This window comes from Coptis chinensis, chromosome 2, assembly GCF_015680905.1.
Source record: "Coptis chinensis isolate HL-2020 chromosome 2, ASM1568090v1, whole genome shotgun sequence".
Classification (NCBI taxonomy): domain Eukaryota; kingdom Viridiplantae; phylum Streptophyta; class Magnoliopsida; order Ranunculales; family Ranunculaceae; genus Coptis; species Coptis chinensis.
In genome coordinates, this window is record NC_141457.1 from 79,177,528 (window position 1) to 79,199,380 (window position 21,853).

Genomic DNA, 21,853 nt, shown 5'->3' on the forward strand with positions numbered 1-21,853 from the left:
ACTTGTCTGGTCTATTTTCAGTTTTGAACCTATCATGAGGTCTTGACACTTGATTATTAAATTTCACTTTATCAGTAAATTCTCTTCGATGTTTTATTTTCAATAGTTTCTGGAAATCTCTAGAAATAAGAGCAATCTCATGATCAATATCAAAAGACTCATCCTCGAGAGAGGCATCATTTTCAGAGAAATCCTTAGAAGAATTAGAATAAGATGAACTCTTGAAAGCTAAATTCTTATTCGATCTTCTGAGGATTTTCATACTCTAATTCCATCTCAAAAGTGCGCAATTTGCCCGCAAGAGTCTCAATGGACATTCTTTTTTATATCATGTGCCTCTTGAATGGCATCTTTTCGAGATCTAAACCTCTTAGGTAATGACCTCAAGATCTTGCGAACAACTTGAACATCTGGATACTCTAAACCAAAAGCCGTGCTAGAGTTAATCACATCTTGGAGACGGATAAAGAATTCATCAAATGTCTCACTATCTTCCATCTTCATGGTCTCAAATTGAGTAGTAAGCAACTCAAGCTTACTCTCTTTGACAGCACTATCACCTTCATGCGAAATAACAAGCTTATCCCAAGCCTCTTTTGAGGTGGTACAAGTGGAAATGCATCTGAATTCGTTAGGATTCATGGCCATGAAGATAGCACTACGACCCTTATTATTATGACGAGACAATGTCTTCTCAACATCAGTCCATTGGTTTCTAGGTTTTAATGAATTTACAGTAGTGTCACCAGACCCGATAGTTTGAGTAGGATGAACCCAACCATCTTCTACAGCTATCCAAACATCATAACCTAAGGCTTGTAGGTAAGCTGTCATTCTAGCTTTCCAGTAGGGAAAGTTTTTCCCATCAAATTGAGGAGGTCGATTAGAAGTACCAAACTTATCAACTTTCATCTAACAATTTTTTTTTTTAAGGAACAAAAAAAAATCATGCCTAGGCTTTTAAACCTTTAAGAGCGTAACCGCTCTGATACCAATTGAAATTCCCATATACGATTTCACAGAGTAATCTCGATGAATTCAATGTTCCCAATTAGATTTAATCATGCACAAGCAAACAATTATCTATGACAATCACACTGAAAAAATAAAACGATACAAGACACAGAGAATTTTTTTACGTGGTAAACCCAATCACTGGGAAACATCCACGTCACTACCTATCTCAGGTAGTGAGATAAAAATCCACTATATAAATCAATCAGTTACAAAGTAAGAATACTCACAACGAGGATCAAGTCCCATGATTACCCGAATATCGTACTCCTCAATATTGTAACCTTTCGTCTCCTTTCGCGGGAAAAAGATTCACTCCCTTCGCAAGAGCTACCAACAATTAATACGTATGGAAGAACTCAATTTAGTGATCTCATGTAGTCGCAACAATAAGATCATTGGATTGACAAGATGAAGAAATCCACTTCAATATCTCCAGCAAACTTTCTGGTGAAAAGCTCATCTTTACCGTGTGAGTTTTTCTCTTTTTAAAGGCAACCTCAAACTCACTCAATCAACCCCCATTTACTTTCTCTCAACAAGATTGCATATCCGAGAATCTCGCATCTGTTTTAATCTCTCAATCGATATCCGATTTTGTTGATGTCGATCTTTTTACTTCTATGGTTATCACCGTATTTCCCTGACTGATAGACTCAAAACATAGTTTAGGCACGAAATGGGCCAAACACACTATGGGCTTTTCAAAAGATGCTCTCATCTACCGGTTAACAGTTTTGACTGTTTAGACAAAAGCATCTACACTGTTTAAGCTTTTACGGAAGTTCAATTTAATTTGGTAGTTCTAACTTGATGAGCCAAGTATTTTGCTGGCATTCTCATTTGCTTTTGGTGTCTTTGAAAGTTTCTAGCCACTTGACAATCAGGTTGGAAATTAAGGTAGTTCATATGTTGCATTTAGGCTACGAAACTGTTAGTAGCCCAGAGCTCCCGTAGCCCGTAGGGGGGCTTGTTTTACTACTGTTGATCTTATTTTGAAGTTTAGATTTTATTGAAATAACTAGGTTACATTTTTTATTGTTGAGCTCTTCGTTACAAATAATTTGCCTAGAAACAAAATAACAATATGTGAAGTATTAATAGCGTGGTTCTATATTCACTAACCCACTTCTAATGAACTTGAAAACAGAACAAACATACAAGTATACAACATGATCGTGGTTGCATATATGATATATCCAACATACTATACTCGAATTCTCGAAATGTTCCGAGATACATTTTTCCGCAGTCTGTTAGCTCAAAACCAAACATTTAGTTTTTAGCGAGGTTGCATACTTTGCATGGCTCCGACTCTTTCTAGTAGGCGCGTCCTGACCATTAAAGGGGTAGGACCATTCTCACCCGCTAAATGTCGAAATAAAATATGTGTTGACTTATTCTATATGTTTACAATTTTAATTAGTGAAACTCATAAAGAAAGTTTGAAACAAAAAGAAACTCAAAAAGAAAGCGTGAGGGTTTTAGCCAGTGGCGGGAAACGAGACAAACTGATGGAAAAAGGTAATTTGTATACTTTGCCTGCTTCTTCTCTCCCCTCATTTTCGCTGGTATACATTATAGAAAAATTGAAATGGTAGTTTCACGTAGCGCAGTGGATATCAAAATAACCCCAGCAAGCAAGCACCACTTACAAAGATAAAATGATTGAACATTTCAGTCATCAAATATTTCAAATTAGTAGCTACTACCATGAGGCTTTAACTTGGATGATGGCACTCTCATTTTTATTTGATAATTGTTTGGGTTTTCCTCCGTTTCTCCTAGCCTTGAGTGTCCCCATTGAATTTCATCGAGATTGAGTCATATTTAATTAGGAACAATTTATTGCAGTTATTGTTCTTGTTTTGGTTGACCAAAAAAAATGTTAGCAATGATGTACTTTATTGTTTTGAATCAATGTTTTGCTTATCGCATCTAGTTAGCAAGTTTATTTTCAGTTTATCATCAATGAAATAGAATTTAGATAATTTACTAAATTTTTTAATCTTATCTATATTGGACAGAGTATATGGATTACGTCGACGCCATGGATAGTCCAAGACACTTGAGTTTTGAACAAACAATAATGGATGATGCAATATACATTGATGGAAACGTGGTTGCGGAGAAGTCCATCTTCAATGACAGTATTAGAAATGAAGAGACTAATGTTTACATGGAAGAAGCTGACGGTGAAATTGACAAGGAGTTCGCTGAAAATGAGAATGCAATAGTAGATCCCTATGTTGGTTTGGAATTTGAATCTGAAGAAGAAACTTATAAATGTTACAATGACTATGCGAAGATTATTGGCTTTAGTATTCAGAGAGACAAACACATGAAGCATTCAAACCAACAATGATGTGATTGGTAGGACTTATGTGTGTTCTAAAGAAGGCAAAAACGCGTCTTTGCAAAAGGAGTTGAAAACCCACGACCGAACACAAGGATAGATTGTAAGGCAATGATGAAGGTGAAGAGAATCACTAATGGAAAGTGGATTTTGCTTGACATTGTTAAAGAGCATAATCATGAAGTGGAACCGATAGTTCACGCTTTTCAGATCACAAAAGAAGATTAACACACCGAAAAGAACGTAATTAGAACTCTCTCATCAAGTAGGAGGAGGAGGTGTTCAAGATCATGGCAAAGCAATGGTGAAGCAATCGGGTGGAGTGAAAAATCTGACTTTCACGGATAAGGATCTTAGAAATTTTCGTGACAAAGAAAAGAGAGAATCAATGTCAACTAGGGATGCGCAGATTATTTATGAATTTTTTCTTCGTACACAAGTTTCAAATCCTCGCTTTTTTTATGCTATGGAGCTAGATGAAGGGAGACATTTGAGGAATGTTTTCTGGATAGATGCCAAGTCAAGGATGGCTTATGCACACTTTGGTGACGTTGTTACTTTTGACACTACATACTTGACTAACAAATATTCCATGAAATTTGCCCCATTCGTAGGAGTTAATCACCACAGGCAATCAGTGTTGCTTGGATGTGCTTTACTAACGGATGAGACTATACCATCTTTTGTTTGGGTCTTTAAAACATGGTTGATTGCAATGGAAGGAAGAGCTCCTAAAGCCATTACCACGGATCAAGACCAGGCGATGAAAGCAGCAATCAAAGAAGTTTTTCCAAAAACAACACGCCATCGTTTTTGCTTGTGGCATATTCTGAAGAAAGTACCTGAGAAATTGGGCAGTGTTTGTGTAGCCAATCCGACCTTCATGTATGAGTTTAACAAGTGCATTTATGATTCATTGATAGTCGACGAGTTCGAAAGACGGTGGAAAAAACTGATTGAAACATATGAGCTTGGTGATCATGAATGACTTTTAGCATTGTTCGAATGTCGTACACAGTGGGTTCTGGTGTGCTTGAATAATACTTTTTTTGCAGGAATGTCAACGTCTCAACGAAGTGAAAGCATAAATTCTTTCTTTGATGATTATGTAAACCGTAAGACTTGTTTGAAGGAGTTTGTAGATCAATACAATTTAGCTCTACAAAAGAGATACAATGATGAAGAGAAAGCAGATTTTGAGACTCGCCAAAAATCCCCATATTTGAAGACAACATCGCCTTATGAAGCTCAGATGGCATCTATATACACATTTGGAATATTCAAGAAATTCCAAGAGGAAATATTACGAATTCCTTTGTGTAATAGAGGTACAGTTCAACTAGATGGGGAAAAAGATATACATGTAGTGCAAGAGTTGGTAGTGAAGCTAAACGGTAAAAAGAGAACGAAGGAATACACAGTTGTGTGGGATGACTCAAAAACCAACGTTTCTTGTATTTGTCATCTATAATGAAGTTCAAAGGTTTTCTGTGCAGACACGCAATGGTTGTTCTATTTGCAAAAGGTGTGTATGAGATCCCACCTCACTATGTACTGAAACGTTGGAGTAAGGATGCAAAATCTTTGGATATCGTTTATGAAAATTCTACTAGAGTAAACGAGGATAATCCAGAGTTTAAAGCGAAATGCTTTAGTGACTTATGTGTGGGCTGTATCAAACTTGCTGAGGAAGGTTGTACATCCAAAGACAAGTATATACTTGTAAAACAGATTTTGAAAGAAGCAGCTGAGAAGTTGTCATCTTTAGATAATGTCACGGGTTCTTCGCAGCAAAAAGTTCAAAATGGATATCAAGTTGAAGGCATGACGCCCTTCAGTGAGGTGGCATCCATGCAACTCACAAAAGTGGGTTGCCAAATGCCTCCCTCATGACGATATAACTAGTCAAATCACTTGTCAAAGACTCGAGACAAGTAGACAACTTTACCATTACCCACTTTCCTAGTGTTTCCTCTAAGCACATTTGCAGTTTCCTTGTTCATTCTGAGGTAAATTATCCTCACCTTTCAGTCTAGTATGTGTTATATGCCATGTACACTTGTATATCTGTTTAGTACATTAAGAAATGTTTTATTTTTACTATCTTATTATTATATTGTTGTTAGGACATGTGTGGGGTAATAAGTTGTTATATTGGCACCTGAAAAAACTTATGTAGCCTCCTGAATTTTTGTAGTCTTTTGGACACTATTTATTTTTGAGTTTATAGGATCAAATGTTGTTGATGATTCTCTAGTTGTTTTGCTAGGCTCACTGGCTTCTTAGTTATTTAATAATATTTGGTGGTTAACCACATTTTGCTCAAATCCATCAGCCTTAAACTGGTTTCTAAAAGATGATATCTATGTTATTTCAGATAAACTCCATGGCTGAAAAGAAAACTATAAGCATAAAGCTTCTGGTAGACAAGGAGAAGAACAAGGTCCTGTTTGCGGAGTCTAATAAGGACTTTGCTGATGTTCTCTTTAGCTTCTTGACAATTCCCATTGGTACCATCGTCAGATTAGCTGAGAAGCAATCAAAGTTGGGATGCATAGATGCTTTGTATCAGAGTGTGGAGACTCTTGACACTGATTATTTTAAAACAGGAGCATGCAAGTCGATGTTGCTCATGCCCCGAAGTGCATATCAACATAAACACATAAATCTAGCAGTAAACATATGTGGTCACACTTGTTATTACGGATGTCCTATATGGACTTGTCTTACTGAAACTAACTGCTTGTTGAGTTGTTTCAAGAATACTTTATGTCAGTGCGGACAAGAGATGGATAAACAGATTAGGATTAAGCTAGAAAAATTTGCTGAAGGGGATGATCTCACTGAAGTGTTTATTAAGGGAAATAGGAAGTTTATCATCAGCGATGATTTGCTAGTAAGGAAAGCTTCTATATTTCCTATTCTTTGCAAGTTTGCTGTCAAAGCAACAAAATCTGTTGAAGAAAGAATTGTATGTGTTGGTGTAAAGGAGGTAAGCTACAATGATATATTGAAAATCTGAATTATTAGTAATTTGGTTACACTGTTTACAACAGTATTGATGGTTCCATATGCTTGAGTAAATTTTTTTATAACTTTGTAGCAACATCTAAGTTAACGATTTCATGTACTACATTTGCAGCTTAAAGAATTCAAAGAATTTGTACAGAGAACAGGCTTAAACTACTACTTGGGAAATTCATTAGTGCAGATATTCATGGGATAGGAAGCATAAATGGGATAATTTCACCACATTAAGCTCTTTCATGTAGCGTTCTTGTGCCCTCCCTCATTATACATGCTATCTCATGAAAATTTGCACTAAAAGTTCCCTTTTCTAAAATGTCACTTGTTAAGTGCACATATTGGGTATGATTTTTCCTCAGTTTTTTATGTCGGAAATACTGATGAGAACAAAACAAGAAGATGAGATTTTCATCATGTTGGTCTCTGCCAGTGGAAAAGATATAGGTCCTATAAACAATTCTTGGGCAAGAACATGGACAAGGGAAGATTCTTGCGACCTTTTTGCACCTTTTTGCACTTACAAACCAATATCCAAACCATTAAAACGTTATAAGTTAAATTTTTCCAGATTGTGTACTTGTCCTGCATATGAACAGGTATTGAATTTGCTATTACGTTCTCTTGTCTCAAAGACGCCATTGTCGGATGTGTCTCTTTCAAAGAGAAACTGGATAAATACAAATATGATTGGAAACAAGTCAGGGGACATAAAGTTTCCAATTCCTCGAACAGGGTTAGTCGCAAGAAGGGTGAGCTTGACTCTTTTGGTTGAAAGAAGAGAAGAAAAGGTTCTATATGCTGTGGCTGAGGAAGATTTCTTAGATTTTCTGCTCAGCTTTCTTGCTTTCCCAGTTGGATCTATGGTAGAACTTCTTGGTAAGTATTCCTCTATAAGAAGTATAAAGAATTTATATAGAAGCGTGAAAGATTTGTCTACTGGGGATCTAAAAAACATATTGCATCCTAAGGTCGCTTCGCATCATGGTTGTGAGAATCAGTTATTGCAGGTGGGGGAAGAAGGCTCGGGTGGTAGGGTTATTCACAAGTGTTCAACTTGTTTTGAAGAGGGTGTCGATGTCATTCGAGGTTGTGTTTGCAAACATGGCTTTGGTAAAGCAAAAGTAAGGGGTTGTTTGTTTTTTTTTAATTCAGTATTCAGAGCCTCTTAAACTTAAGTTTTAAGCATTCAGAGGTTCAAAACTTGTTTGTTTTTTTAAAGTAGTTTAAGCATTAAGTGGTACTTTTAAGATTCAAAGATTCAGCACCAAAATTTCTTCCTCAATCTTTGAATTCTAATACTTGAAACAAAAAAGTCTCTTCTTTGCTTTCTTAAGAACCCAATCTTAAGAACCCATCTACTTTCCTACCTTAACTTTTATGGTTTCAAAATAGGTTCTTCAAAATTTGATGTTGGCGTCACGGGTTTTTCATTTTTTTTTTGAATAATATCCACTTTGTTAAAAATAGAATTACATATATATATATTATTCGAAAATAAACAAAATATGAAAATAAACCGTTAAAATATATTTGTGAAAAGCATATTTTAAATAAATTTATTTATCATTTATTTTTTTTTTGATAATCCATCTCTTCTCCTCAAATATAATATATATTTTGTTTAATAAGAAATCAAGTTAGTGTTTAAAATAGATAGCATGAGTAAAATTGTCCTAATGATTTATATTCAAATTTTCGAGAGCTGGTTATTCTAACAGAAAACAAACATGTTTTTAGAATTCAAAGAATCAAAGATTTAGCATTCGGAGGATGAGCCATTCAAAGATTCAAAGATTCAAAGATTCATAGGCTTAGAAAAACAAACGACCCCTTAAGTGTTGTCAATCCAAAATATCGTGACACAGTTGCTAAAACAGGGGGAAGGTTTATTGAGAAATCCATGATGTTTATGGTAACTGATGAGCTAATTGTAGAACCACTTTCATCAATATCAAGTGTCTCCCTTGTCAACAAGCTGGGTGTGCCACTCAGCGACTTAGAGGAACGGGTTGTGAGTGTGGGTGAAAAAGAGGTAAATACTCTACTCTCTTGTAGTTTTTTTGACATGTATACTTAGTATGTCATTGTTATTTTGTGTTGTCTGTAAACACACCAAATCCCCATTTAAGCCATCTATGGCATGTATTTCATCATCACTTTGTCACAGTGCATCTATATTTTTGAACCCTTATTGTAGAATTCTTGACATGTATACTTAGTACATCATGTCATATCGGAGTCTCTACTTTACCTAGCTAATTAATCATATATTATACGATGTGACATGTCAGTAACAAACTCACTATCTACGTATAGTGATCGAGTGATGCTAAATGTGCCTATGCACTTATCTTTTTTGGTTCTCTAGCTTAAAGAGTTATTATTCAATAAAATGAGGCTCACGCTACTTTGAAATAGCAATTGCTTTTTCCGATTCTTTGATCTTGATCTCTTGGAGAGATTTTTCTTATGAACTTGATCCTGAATAAGTATAGCTAAGCAACAATTGCTCCCATATCAGAAGTACTAGCCGCGTGTAGTTACTTCTATAAATATCAGTAATAACTTCAAAAGCCTAGATCATCATCCTAGGCGAGTTGAGTTAATATTTTACTTTCTTGTTTTTTAGACAGCAGTCTCATCCTAGAGAAAACAAAAGTGGACCCATGAGATTTGTTTCACTTACATAATAATTAATAAGCAACCTGGATTGTGTGGTTGCAATGTTTCACAATGTAACAGACCAACATTGTCTTTGCATTTTGGTTGGTTGTTATACTCTGACTTACAGTTGTTTCAAGGGACATACCCCGAGTGCAAGTCTATTTTATGTATCTGAAACCCTTCCATCAACAATATTATTGAGGAGTGCTTAACATAGTTGATTTATGATGCAGGCTCTATCCATTCTCAAGACCTCATTAACCTCCAATGCAGCTCTTACCAATGTCTTTTGCCGAAAGAACTAAGGATCCAACTAAAACTGCAGGAGACTAACCTTGAAGATCCGTTGAAGATGCATCGTAAAGATCCTTAATGCCTAGCGTAGTAAATAATACTCTCAATAGATACTACATAAATACTTGATGTATTTTAAGGTACTTATTAAAGACCCAGACTTATTGGTATAGCAGGGAATATTTGTTTTGGTTGTACTGAATTCTCATATGTGAGAAGGTAAGGAATTTCTACCTGGATAATTCTTCCTGACACTCCATGGTATATGGTAAATGGTTTGCTTTGAACAAGATGCCGTGACCTACACATTGGCTGGCCTATTTTCATTTATTTGCTTTTGGTGTGTTTGAAATTATTTTCCACTTGATATTTCAGAAATGTCAAGGTCTATTTGGACACTATTTCGCTTGTTGAAAATTTCAAGCTTTTCCAAAATAAACTGGGAACTTGACAACAGTCCAGCCAGCTTGTTTGGGACGTTGGGCTCGTTAAAAGCTTACAATAAGAGTAACAATAATTTATCATTGGGCTGTTTTTGAATTAACCCCCGTACCCCCTTTTGCGAGAACCAACCCCCACCCCCCATCCACTTTCAGTCTACTCACCACCACTACCAGTATATTCTCCCCCACCACCAGTACATTCTTCTCCATTTCCAGTTCACTCACCCCCACTACCAGTACGCTCTTCACTCCCACCAGTAAATTCTCCAATTCATTCACCTCCACCACCAGTACACTCACCGCCACTAGCATTCAATCTTTCAGAATCCAAATTGCCAACTTTTTCAGCTACAGGAAAGAACTTAAATGAAAGACCTAACGGAAATTAGACAATCGCTTTCTGGTCTTCCAATGTTTCAATATACATTCCAAGCCCGGTTAACATAACAAAAGGTGGTCCAGCAAGAATGTAAAACAGTAGCAAGCTTATTGTATTTGTTGATTAGCTGTGAAATGGGAAAACTTAACAAAATACGCTAATCGGGAGCAAGTTGCTCCAAGAACTTATAGCGATTAATCGGAATTAATCGCCTTAGTTAACTTATAATACATATGTCACATATCTATATCTTAATATTAAAGCTACATAATCTCTTATTAAAACATAAATTTTTCTCCTATTTGAAAATGGAAATCCTATTTTACAATGGGAATTCTTCTCCTATTATAACGAGAATTATTCTCCTATTAAAACAAATTCTAGCATTTTTAATTAAAGCGAGGATCCTTCTCCTATTAAAACAGAATGTGTCTCCCAATTGAAAAAGCGGGTTTTTAAAACTTAATTAAAAATAATTTGTTAGAAAATTATAACGGATTAGTGACTAAAATGGTACTCCCAATTTTCTATAAAAAATCTAAATGTTTTCAAGAGAACCGGTGCGTATGCACGGGCCTACAAGCTAGTAAGTGATATAACAACCTAAAACAAAATAAAATAAAATAAAACTACAAGTCTGAGTGGTAGAGTGGTAGCTGGCCTAAGAGTTTTCTTTGGTGGTTTTTCATTTTTTATTGTTTTGATTATTTTTCCTCGGTGAAATGAAACGTTTTCAATATATAGATTCGTGGATTTTTCTTTTTTGTGGACTTAAACTAAAAAAAACCTATTAATCAGCTTTTTTTTTATACCGATTTTCCGATTAATCGCTGATTAAGCGGAAGAAATCGCCCGTTTTATGACATCCGCTCAGACTTCTAAATTTTTTCTTGATCGGATTGGTCGAGGGGGCATAGCGCTTATGTGCTGATTAAACTGCCCAGCTTGGCTGTGTATTGGGGCATCGACGATATATACCGAAATTTGAAAGATAGCACACGATATATTATCTATAACGTGGGGGCCTAGGAACTAATATGTAGGGTCCCACCTGCATGAAACGTGTAAACCGACACAGAACGATTCTTGACACTTCTCGAAGCAGGCAACGCTTTTGTGGAATGTTCTACCACCTTTTTATATATACTTCCAACTCCTTCTCTCAAATGTAATTAATTAACAACAACACTCTCCTCTTTTTCAAACTTCAAATAACTCAGAGTAAGTTTGACTCTTCATTTCTCTGTTTCTAATTATTTAGTTGTGTGTTGATTAACTAGTACTTGTCTGTTTTTGTTGAATATTTATGTCTGTTATATTTAGAAATCATATATGTTAAGTTTCAAGGTAAATCCTTCCAATGGGTACTTCTGTTTTGTTGAATTGATTTATAGCTGAGTAGTTTTATAGAACTGGGTGAGCTGGATCAGTTTAACAACTAAGATATGTCTTTTTTTCCTTGAATTGTATATGGATATATTAGATTGACTCCTTCTATATGCTCCCCAATTGTTTGATTTGGAATCTCATGTTGTAGCAAGGTGTTTTGAACCATTGGCCCCTTTGTGTAGGTCTTTTCGATGATCATGCCATACTTGTTCTGATTCTATTTTTTTAGTTATAAGGGTGTAATGTTTTATATATCTTACACCTTACAGTAAGACAGGATATGGCTGAACCGGCATATACTGTGGCATCTGATAGTGAAACCACCGGTGAGGACAAACCATCACCTGCTTATCCCGAAATTGCAATTGGTATTGACCTTGGGACTTCACAATGTAGTCTTGCAGTATGGAATGGTTCTGATGTGGAACTCCTGAAGAACACTAGGAATCAAACGCTAATGCGGTCGTATGTCACTTTCAAAGATGAAGTCCCTTCTGGTGGTGTGAGTGGTCAACTAGCTCACGAGATTGATGTATTTTCGGGGTCTGCAATCTTCAACATGAAACGTTTAATAGGTAGATCAGACACAGACCCAGTTATTCATGCTAGCAAAACTCTACCCTTTTTGGTGCAGACTCTGGACATAGGTGTCCGGCCGTTTATTGCAGCCCTTGTGGACAAAGCTTGGAGATCGACTACCCCCGAAGAAGTCCTTGCTTTGTTCCTGGTAGAGTTAAGAGCAATGGCCGAGATCCAACTTAAGAAAGCTGTACGAGATGTTGTCCTCACCGTACCAGTTTCATTCAGTCGATTCCAGTTGACAAGGATTGAGCGGGCTTGTGCCATGGCTGGTCTACGTGTCCTCAGGTTGATGCCTGAACCAACAGCAGTGGCACTTCTTTATGCACAACAGCAGCAACAAAGTGTACATGAGAACATGGGGAGTGGATGTGAGAAGATTGCACTCATTTTTAACATGGGGGCAGGGTATTGTGATGTGTGTGTAACTGCTACAGCTGGTGGTGTTTCGCAGATCAAAGCTTTGTCAGGTAGTACTTTAGGTGGAGAAGATATTCTTCAGAATGTAATGCACCATATTCTACCGAACTTGGACGGTCTTTTCTCAAGCCATGGAATTAATGAGATTAAAGCAATAGGGTTACTTAGGGCTGCAACTGAAGACGCCATTCACAAGCTGTCCTCACAAAACAGTGTCAAGATTGAAGTTGATTTGGGTAATCACTTAAGAATTAATAAAGTCTTGGACCATTTTGAGTTCGAAGAGGTTAACAGAAAGATATTTGAGAAATGTGAGAGCCTGGTCACTCAGTGTCTGTTCGACGCAAAAGTAGATGTGGGAAACATAAGTGATGTTATACTTGTTGGAGGGTGCTCATATATTCCCAAGGTCAGAACCCTGGTCTTGTCCTTGTGCAGAAAAGAAGAGCCATACATGGCGATGAACCCGTTAGAAGCTGTGGTTCGTGGTGCTGCGCTGGAAGGTGCTGTGGCTTCTGGAGCCAGTGATCCACTGGGAAGCTTGGACTTGTTAACATTACAAGCTACTCCACTTAGTATCGGCATACAAGCGGATGGCAATAATTTTGTTCCCATCATAAACCACAACACCACAATGCCGTCAAGGAAAGAGTTGTGGTTCACAACTGCACACGACAATCAAACTGAGGCCCTGATTGCTGTTTATGAAGGTGAAGGTAAAACTGTGGAAGAGAATCATCTGTTGGGCTACTTTAAGCTCATAGGGATGCCCCCTGTCCCTAAAGGAACTCCAGAGATTAGTGTGTGCATGGATATTGACGCGGCAAATGTGCTGAGAGTATTTGCTGCGGTTGGGATGCAAGGAATCCAGCACCCAGTAATGCCCATCTTTGAAGTTAGAATGCCAACTGTGGATGATGGTCATGGGTGGTGTGCAGCAGTTCTGACGAAGATGTATGGACAAACTCTAGACTTGAAAACATTACCAAAGAGGATATAATAAATGGACAAGAGTCGATTACTAGTGTGTTGTTTTGGTTACTAGTGTCTTCCGCTGCCTGTATCTTTTTCTGCCACCTGAAAGTTTAAAGTGTTCGTTTTATGAGATTGTCCTGGCTTGTTCTTTAATTTAATCGTCACCGTACACCTTGTGAGTTGTAATTATTAAGAAATAATTCATCGTCAGAGTGCTCATATCTGAGTGTGACATATATGTCCCATTTCTTTTTCTTTAATTCCCTTTTTTTCTTTTGGCAAGTACATACAAACAAAGAAATGTTGGCCTCCACAATGTACAGAGAGGGTGAACGGGGTTTGCAATCAGACGGATTAAGAGTAAACAGGTGCAGAAAGATCAAACTGTTTTCACTTGGCCCCTGGTACTTGCCACTTGCCAGTCTCCAGTTTGGATTTTGGGAGAGCAATTTCACAGGTTTCAGGCAACATTATAGGATGAGACGGCTACACACCTATCAATAAAATAAAGCAACCTTTATTTATTGAAAACATACAAACAACCAGAAAAAAAAATAGTTCCATCACAGCCAAGCACACTTCTAAAGAAAAATACGCATAACTTTTAGTAAAAACAGAACTTAGCAAGAAACAGAACCTCTATTACGAAGCAAATGTAATCTCTCTCACCAGACACATCATAAAAAGTATATTTTCAAGTAGATAACTAATTAAGTTCAAATGTTAACAATGCTGATCGTTCTCTCAATTTTACATAGTATACAAAAATGAATGGACGTAATTCACGCTTCAAAAAAATGCTACTTTAAAACTACTCTCTCTTACATACTCCAATTCTTTTATCTACAACTGTATAGCCCAGACCCTGCCTACGAGCAAGGACGAGCACAAAGAATCTGTGAAACACTATTTGCCGCTACACAATTCGTACAATGGTTTTGGCCCATCTTTCTTACAGGCATATACATACATGGATCATGCTTGATTTAACGGCACTATACCCCGAATGGATATGCATCTTCTTAACATCAGGCTTTGAGTTTAATGCGTGTCTTTATGGGTTTGAGTTTGACGCCAAGACTCTCAGAGGAGAGGAGTTCTGGTGATATGCATGTGTGGTATGACGGGCTGGTAGGGTTTGAACTGTGACTTGAAGCAGGGGGTTGCTTGTAGTAGCCGAATCCCATTAGAAAGAACTCAATAGGAACAAGCATAGCGTATGGATGCTCCTCTGTCACTAGTGAGCCACATGCTTGCACCTGCCACAAGATGATATTAGCTTTTCATGTAATTTACAGAGGAGACCCGCCATATACCAACATGTTAAAGAAGCTACACATCAAGGCCATATACCAATGTGTTAAAGAAGCTACACATCAAGGCCTAGTACACGCCTTTGGTAAATATACAGCTGACATACCATTTGAGGTGCACACTAAAGATTGCCGGATTGTAGCTGGATGATCTCAATAATAGCTGCCAGCCCGATAGTTAATATCAGGTGTAGACTGACAATCTTTTCCTTCCTTTTCCTATTTCCTTCCTCCCAACAATTACTATTTTATTTATTAACTACTATGTTAAAAAATGTTGAATTACATTTTAAAAAGGTCATCTTAGAACTACAAAGTTAAAACATGTAGTCTGCCACCTTTTCTTATCTTTCACAAAACTAATTTACCAGGTAAGATATTGTTGGAAGCCGGAGGCACACCAACGTCGTTATATATTTCCCAAGGTTTTCTTACAGAATGTTACAAATGAAAACATGTACTTTTGAAAAAAGAAAAAGAAAACATGTACTAACATGTCAAAGGGATGGTTTGTGTTAAACGGCTTGTCTGCTATAAAAAGAGTAAGCTTTGAAATTTTCCCTAGTATGCATTTATGCAATACTTACTTTTAAAGGGTCCAACTGAACGAGGATCCTTCAAGGAAGAAACATGAGATAGTGCACAAAACAGAATGAAGTCCTTACCTCTACAAGAGCAGTATTCTTGCTGTCCATTTGGGTACTCATGTGGACGGCCTCAGAGTGAAAAGGGCTGCTTTCACCGACAAAAATGAGGGTCTTGCACTTTAACTTCTTCAAGCTATCTGTGAGATCCCGCCTCCTGAAACAAAGAGAATTAGACCAGCTTGTGCTGTGCTACATCAGGAAGTACCGAAGTACTAAAATAACATTATCCCAATTTCGTACATGAAAGGAACAGCACAAAAACAGAAGCCCACATATTGCAGACTTAAATAATAAAAACTCGTTCGACAACTCCAATAGTGTAGGTTACAAAAAGTAGAAGTTTCTGTATGGTCCCTAAACTCACTCGTTAGTAGCTTGAAGAAAGCGCATGACATTTAAACTTTGTCTTTCATCCAGTAGCTGTCCACAAAAAATGAATAAAGTCAAAAACTGTACTTAAGCAGTTAATTTATAAATAAGATCATAATTGGTGGTTTTGTAGGTAGAAGTAAGTGAAACTACAAATAAGATTAATTTTGTCTAGGTTACATGGACACGCCATATTTTGAAAAAAATCTGTGTCGGATACGTATCCACGTGTCCGTGTCGGACACATATTGTGTTTAATTTACCTCGAATTTCTGATTTACCATCTAATTTAATAAATTTATAATTATTAAAAAATTAATTAATTATTCCTATCCGTGTCCCCATGTCGATCTTTAACTGCTCGCCGTATCCGACACCCCGTATCCGTGTCAGACACTGACACGCGTGCCCGTGTCAATGTAACCTAGAATTTTGAAACCGATTAGTTGTAAACACATGTTCGTGAGGGATACGAACACTGATGTGCTAACATCACAACTTCACAAGTAAAACTGGTTCATGATTATAATAGCAAGTATCAAATTCCATGAGATCATCAGAAGTCAGATGAATAGGGAACATCCAGGAATACGGTCTAAAGCTGATCAGCAAAAAGCATCAAAGTATCTAACCACCCCGTATCTCTCACAGCATTATATTATGACAAGTGCAACAACTATGCTAAGATTCCAGGACTTAAACAATTTACAGAAAAGAAAGTAATATAGTATGACAAGTGCAACAAAGTAAAGCTTGTATTGAACTTCCTTACCCTCCGACAAGCTTGAACAATGTCAGACTCTGCACCGTGCATGCCACATCTAATTTCCTAAGAGAATGTAATAACATAAAAAAACAAAAAGCATCAAAGAGAGAAGGAAATAAACAAATAAATAAACAGAAGAAGAAGGAGAAGACTACCTTACTAAAGTAGCGCTGGAGAAGGCACTCCTTGAGTACACCACATATACCATAGAAATATAGCAGGTTCAACATTACCTGTGCGAGTACTAATTTGCTTAATTAAACTCATAATATAAAGGCATCATCAGAACCATAGCAAGTGGTTTACGAAGTCTCAGTAAAATAAAGTAAATCATATCATCCTTCACTGGGGAAGACCACTAGGGTCACCATCCAAAAGGAAATCCATTAATCAAGGTAAATCCCATTATATAACTGCACTTGTTGATTACAAGAAAGGACAACCAACAACCATGGTAGCCCATTTTTCATACAGTGTTTCTCTGCTCTGCATCACACTAACCTTATTGTAAAACCACTCGGTCCATGATGGTGCTTTACATAGGGGAGAAACAAGTATTAACCCACGAACTCGTTCTCTATATTTCATCTGTATCGCATAAAAAAATAACAAAATCAAAATCAAAACCAAAATAAAAACTCCAAATCAGAAACAAACAAAAGATCAGGTGAAAGCTCAAGACCTATCCACTCAAAACGTAGAAACTGAACTTACTGCAAAAAGTGTAAGGATATAAGCTCCAGCAGTTACCCCCAAACATAGAACTTCTTTAAGCCTGATAGATAGAATTAAACATGAGATTCCATAAAAGAAAAAGGTTTAACCTTTTTTCCACCAATGAGGAAATGTAAATTCATCAGGGGTTGATGAAAATAAACAAATATTATACAAAACCCTAAGCAGTGTTGTTTTGTTTTCCCCACTCAGTAAGGACAGGCTATCAAATGAATAGCCACACAGAATATGCATGTAAGATTTGAAAATCAATAAGCCATATTCAAACAAATTCCATTTACAAGGGCCTACAATAAATTACACCATTAGGGAAAGGATCCAAAAGAAAAGTCAATCAGGTCCAAGATACAAGAGATTAGTCCTTGCTGGTTGCAACAAGCTCAAGGTTTGACTTGGTCATGTTCATAAGCTGACACATAATACCACACCTAAAAAATGTTCCAGGTCACTCACTTTGTTTATCAACTAAACTAATTTTCTCAAATGTTGGGTAACATCTAAAGCTCATTGGAACAATCTTCTTAAGTAAAACTTGGACTACAATACTAAGCCAACTGTTCTTACTTTGCTACGTGGAAGTGCTTGTTTGACAGCTCACACTCAAGTAGGTAAACCTGCAGGAAGTTTATTTCACTCACAATACCTAAAAGTTATTGGTCATACACTCTTACATAGAGATCTCTTTTATAAAGAAAGAAACGACACATCAAACAAAATTAATACAATGAGATGGGTTGCACACAAGTACATGATCCATATAACGCAATGCTTCAACAACAAATAAATTTTAAAAAGGCACAATTGATAAGGATGTTGAACATTTGAATTTGGTGGTCCAGGACCACATGCATGGCTAAGTTTACAAGAGATCCAATGTTTAATAAGAAATATTAAGTGTGAAAACATACGACAAAACTACAGAATACGAAACGAAGAAGCAGCTAAAACCAAAAACCTCAACCAGTCAACAAACAGGTTATATATCGATTGACAGAAAGTAAATAGCTTCACTAAAAGATAGAGCAAAAGAAAATGGAAAAACAACAAGAAGAGCTCACATAAAGAGATCAAAGAAAGAATAAGTGGCCTGTTCTCTCTTTGTTCAAATTACAGCAGCCCCAAATCCACACATTACATAAAATAAGTATCAGGAACCCATTTTCTATAGTTCATGCTAAATCATGTTAATAGTGGTGGTAACATTAAGATGACACAATAAAAGTCATTGTTAAGAACGCACCCAAAGAAGTCGAGCACTTCAGCTACCTGGTCCGCTAAGTCATCCATAGTAAGCAAGGAAACATCTGACGGAATCCCAGGAGCTCCAAACTGCAATACCTCTTAAACCAACGGTAGAACTCGATTATAATCTTGGAAAGGGAACATAAAAAGACTAAGAAAGACATAGATGTAATGAAAAATCAAAGTGCAACACTGACCTCATGTCCAGGAGCATCAATGTGGTATATGCAAAAGTTGTGAAGTAACAAAGAAGCTGCATCTGGGCAAAACAAGAGACCCTGGAAACAAGCAATATCTGACAAGACCAAGAAAGACAAATTTAACAAAAGAAACTTTTCAAATAAAAATATATATGATAAGTAAGAAAAACCCTGTTTTCTAAATCTTGCACCCACTAAGCAGAACCAAGAACTAAATTATCCATGTATCAAAATCTTGCACCTACTAAAACTAGAAAGTATATTGTCTCAATTTAAAATGTACACAAAACTATTTATTGGGAAAGAAGCACACTTACATTTACAACAAAATGAAAAGGAAATGTGGGCAACAAATAATAATTAAAAATGTAAATATAAGGACTAAAATCATGAAAAATAACTGAACAACTAAAAACACCCATTTAATAAATAAAGAAAATTTATTCCAACATATAGAAGCTAAAAATAATGGGAAATGAGAATCTTACAATTAAGAGCAACATCTGAGTAAGTTATTAAACCAGGCTTCTCTTGATTCCCACATATAAAAACTAGATATACAACCTTTACTTGTTTCAACCAAACATTCCTGAAAATGTAAACAACATGAAAATTCAAAATGCATTCAAGGAAAAAAAATAACCTTTTTCCTAACAAGTATATAGCTCTGTTACCTTTCCACCTAATGGTATCATTTCAATGTCTATAGAAACTGAGTCACTTGAATCTCCCATGTCTCTTTCTTCTCTTCAAATTCACAAAAAAATGTTTTGTTTTCAAAATGAAGATTTTTTTTCTGTTTCCTGTTTTTTGCTTCTTTCTTCTTTCTGGTTTTTTTCTTTAGCAGGAGTGACTAGAATGCCCTCAAACTTTTATCTATTTTTAGTGAACTGACGGATTTGTCCTCTGGTCAAAGTTTTGAACCGTTGTCGTTTTACTTAAAGTAAGTTACCGTTAAGGTCAAACAAACGGTTGATTAAGGGTAGTTAAAGGAATTTGAGAAGTAGTTTCAACGGTTAAAAGGGTAGATGAGATGTAATTATGTGGAAAGTGAAGAGCTTTTTTGAGAAAAAAGAGTGGTGGTGGTACCTTTTTTCTCTGGCATCAGAGACAGCTGTATATATGTGCCACCTGGAAACAAATAAATGTATCATAGAGCGGCGCCACATCATTGAAATGCATGTGGAACCTACTTGTTGACTAAAAGTCTCTTATCCATATCCTCAAATTAATATCACTGTGCATTATGAGCATCAAATTAGATGATTCCAAAGGTATATTTGGGAGGTTAGGGATCTTGAATACGAGCCATGTATTTGTTGTTCAATACTTTAATGGAAGTAAAAAAGCATCAAATGAAGTTGGACTGTGTTTGACAGTACAGTGGGAAAATATTCAGAACTCTAGAAACAATATTTTGGAGATTAGGTGTAGACTGTAAAATTGGAGTTAGTACAGCCGAGAGACGAGCAGATTCATCTTCCTATTGTTTGGAGAAAAGACATGATTTAGGCAATTCATCTAATCGGTTGGTGAAAACAATCGTGGACACACTTGCACCATCAGTTTTCGTTTTGTCACGCTCACGCACGTCCAAGTGATATTAGCATTTAGTTCAGACGTGAGCCAAAATATTAAGGTGATTCTATCGGGCACTCATCAAATTGGATTGGACAACTCCTAAAAAATTTTTTTTTTACAAATTTGTCATGTTACAAGTTTGCCATCAAAGTTCAAGTTCAGCAACTAATTCAACCGGTATCGCCAAAACGAACCTTCCAGGAGCGACGTGATGACCATATCGTTTAAGTGTACACTCAAACGATTTGGCCAAGTCGTTTGAGTGTTAGTTTGAGTAACACTCAAACTATATGGCCAAGTCGTTTGAGTGTATACTCAAATGATATGGACAAGTTATTTAAGTGTTACGCACACTAACACTCAAACTACGTGACCTTTGAGTGTATACCAGAACGACTTGGCTATATCGTTTGAGTATACACTCAAACGACTTGACTATATCGTTTAATATACACTCAAACGATATGGTCACGTAGTTTGAGTGTTAGTGTGCATAACACTTAAACGACTTGGTCGTATCGTTTGAGTATACACTCAAACGATATGGCCATATCGTTTGTGTGTGCATTTTAGATTTGGCTAATCATTTGGTATCACATGCAAGTGGGTCGTTTAAGACTTATATGGGGCGATATGGTGAAATTGTTTAGACATAAACACCAATTACACTTTTCTTATACATAAACACTAACACTTTTCTTATAATTCAAATAATTAATCGATCATAAGTGTAAAATAATTTATTTAAACAATTATGTGCAAAATTGAATTAGTAATGATCAACTATCAATACATTCCAATTGAATTAGAAAAATTGAAATCCAATTTAAAAAATTGGGTTAGAAACAACACAATTACACCAACACAACATGCACTCTACACTCTTTATCTATTATGACATAGTCACATATCTTTATAACCAAGTTAAAACATGTAATCAAACATGCTAAAATCTAAAATAATAATTTGTTTTATATCTAAACTTATTATTATTATTATTATTTTCAATTATGAATAAACTAGTTTGGGGTTTGGAGTTCAGGGTTCAGGATTTAGTAATTTCATACCAACATATTTCACTTAATTATTTGAAATAATAATTTGTTTTATATCTAAATTTGTTATTATTATTATTTTTTTCAATTATGAATAAACTAGTTTGGGGTTTGGAGTTTAGTGTTCAGGGTTTAGGGTTTAGAAATTTCGTACCAACATATTTCACTTAATTATTTGAAATAATAATTTGTTTTATATTTAAACTTATTATTTTTTATTTTATTTTTAAAACTGTGAATCATAAACTAGGTTTGGGGTTTGGGGTTTAGGGTTTAGGGTTCAAGGTTTACAAATTTCGTACCAACATATTTTACTTAATTATTCAAAATAATAATTTGTTTTATTTCTAAACTTATTATTTTTTATTTTCTTTTTCAAATTTTGAATCATAAACTAGTTTGGGG

General features: G+C 36.0%; 3 protein-coding genes and 1 pseudogene across 7 annotated transcripts; 2 read left to right on the forward strand and 2 right to left on the reverse strand.

Moving 5' to 3' along the window:
- Positions 1-306: 306 nt before the first annotated feature.
- Positions 307-912, reverse strand: LOC147518078 (uncharacterized). The gene has a single exon (XM_086593808.1). It carries the CDS (start codon positions 910-912, stop codon positions 307-309), a length of 606 nt encoding a protein of 201 aa, XP_086449934.1.
- A 2,759-nt stretch (positions 913-3,671) lies between these two features.
- LOC147518079 (protein FAR-RED IMPAIRED RESPONSE 1 pseudogene) lies at positions 3,672-5,263 on the forward strand (annotated as a pseudogene).
- A 5,955-nt stretch (positions 5,264-11,218) lies between these two features.
- HSP70T-2 (heat-shock protein 70T-2) lies at positions 11,219-13,772 on the forward strand. 3 transcript variants are annotated; one of them, XM_086590053.1, is made up of 3 exons: positions 11,338-11,398; positions 11,836-11,892; positions 11,963-13,772. In XM_086590053.1, exon 3 carries the CDS (start codon positions 12,024-12,026, stop codon positions 13,563-13,565), a length of 1,542 nt encoding a protein of 513 aa, XP_086446179.1. In that variant the 5' UTR covers positions 11,338-11,398; positions 11,836-11,892; positions 11,963-12,023; the 3' UTR covers positions 13,566-13,772. The 3 variants fall into 3 exon arrangements, with proteins under 3 accessions (XP_086446176.1, XP_086446177.1, XP_086446179.1); XM_086590050.1 differs by having other exon boundaries at positions 11,219-11,398; positions 11,836-13,772; XM_086590051.1 differs by having other exon boundaries at positions 11,219-11,398; positions 11,844-13,772.
- Positions 13,773-14,215: 443 nt separating this feature from the next.
- On the reverse strand, positions 14,216-19,610 carry LOC147518081 (protein NDL1-like). Of its 3 annotated transcripts, XM_086590054.1 has the most exons (11): positions 19,487-19,610; positions 19,301-19,401; positions 18,810-18,907; positions 18,611-18,699; positions 17,350-17,410; positions 17,137-17,223; positions 16,791-16,868; positions 16,642-16,698; positions 15,865-15,920; positions 15,519-15,654; positions 14,216-14,799 (listed from the first exon to the last, which is right to left on the reverse strand). In XM_086590054.1, the coding sequence occupies exons 4-11, from the start codon at positions 18,655-18,657 to the stop codon at positions 14,569-14,571; spliced, it is 753 nt and encodes a 250-aa protein (XP_086446180.1). In that variant the 5' UTR covers positions 18,658-18,699; positions 18,810-18,907; positions 19,301-19,401; positions 19,487-19,610; the 3' UTR covers positions 14,216-14,568. The 3 variants fall into 3 exon arrangements, with proteins under 3 accessions (XP_086446180.1, XP_086446181.1, XP_086446182.1); XM_086590055.1 differs by lacking the exons at positions 19,301-19,401; positions 19,487-19,610 and having other exon boundaries at positions 18,611-18,708; positions 18,810-18,879; XM_086590056.1 differs by lacking the exons at positions 18,611-18,699; positions 18,810-18,907; positions 19,301-19,401; positions 19,487-19,610 and adding an exon at positions 17,935-17,987.
- Positions 19,611-21,853: the final 2,243 nt, after the last annotated feature.

Excerpts from the sequence above, each read along its gene's own strand:
- LOC147518078 (XM_086593808.1), bottom strand. The coding sequence starts at position 912 with ATGAAAGTTGATAAGTTTGGTACTTCTAATCGACCTCCTCAATTTGAT.
- HSP70T-2 (XM_086590050.1), top strand. The coding sequence starts at position 11,847 with ATGGCTGAACCGGCATATACTGTGGCATCTGATAGTGAAACCACCGGT.
- LOC147518081 (XM_086590054.1), bottom strand. The coding sequence starts at position 18,657 with ATGGATGACTTAGCGGACCAGGTAGCTGAAGTGCTCGACTTCTTTGG. Across the intron at positions 17,224-17,349 it reads ATATCCTTACACTTTTTGCA|ATGAAATATAGAGAACGAGT; the intron begins GTAAGTTCAGTT and ends TATGCGATACAG. Across the intron at positions 15,655-15,864 it reads TTTCTTCAAGCTACTAACGA|GAGGCGGGATCTCACAGATA; the intron begins GTGAGTTTAGGG and ends TCTTTGTTTCAG.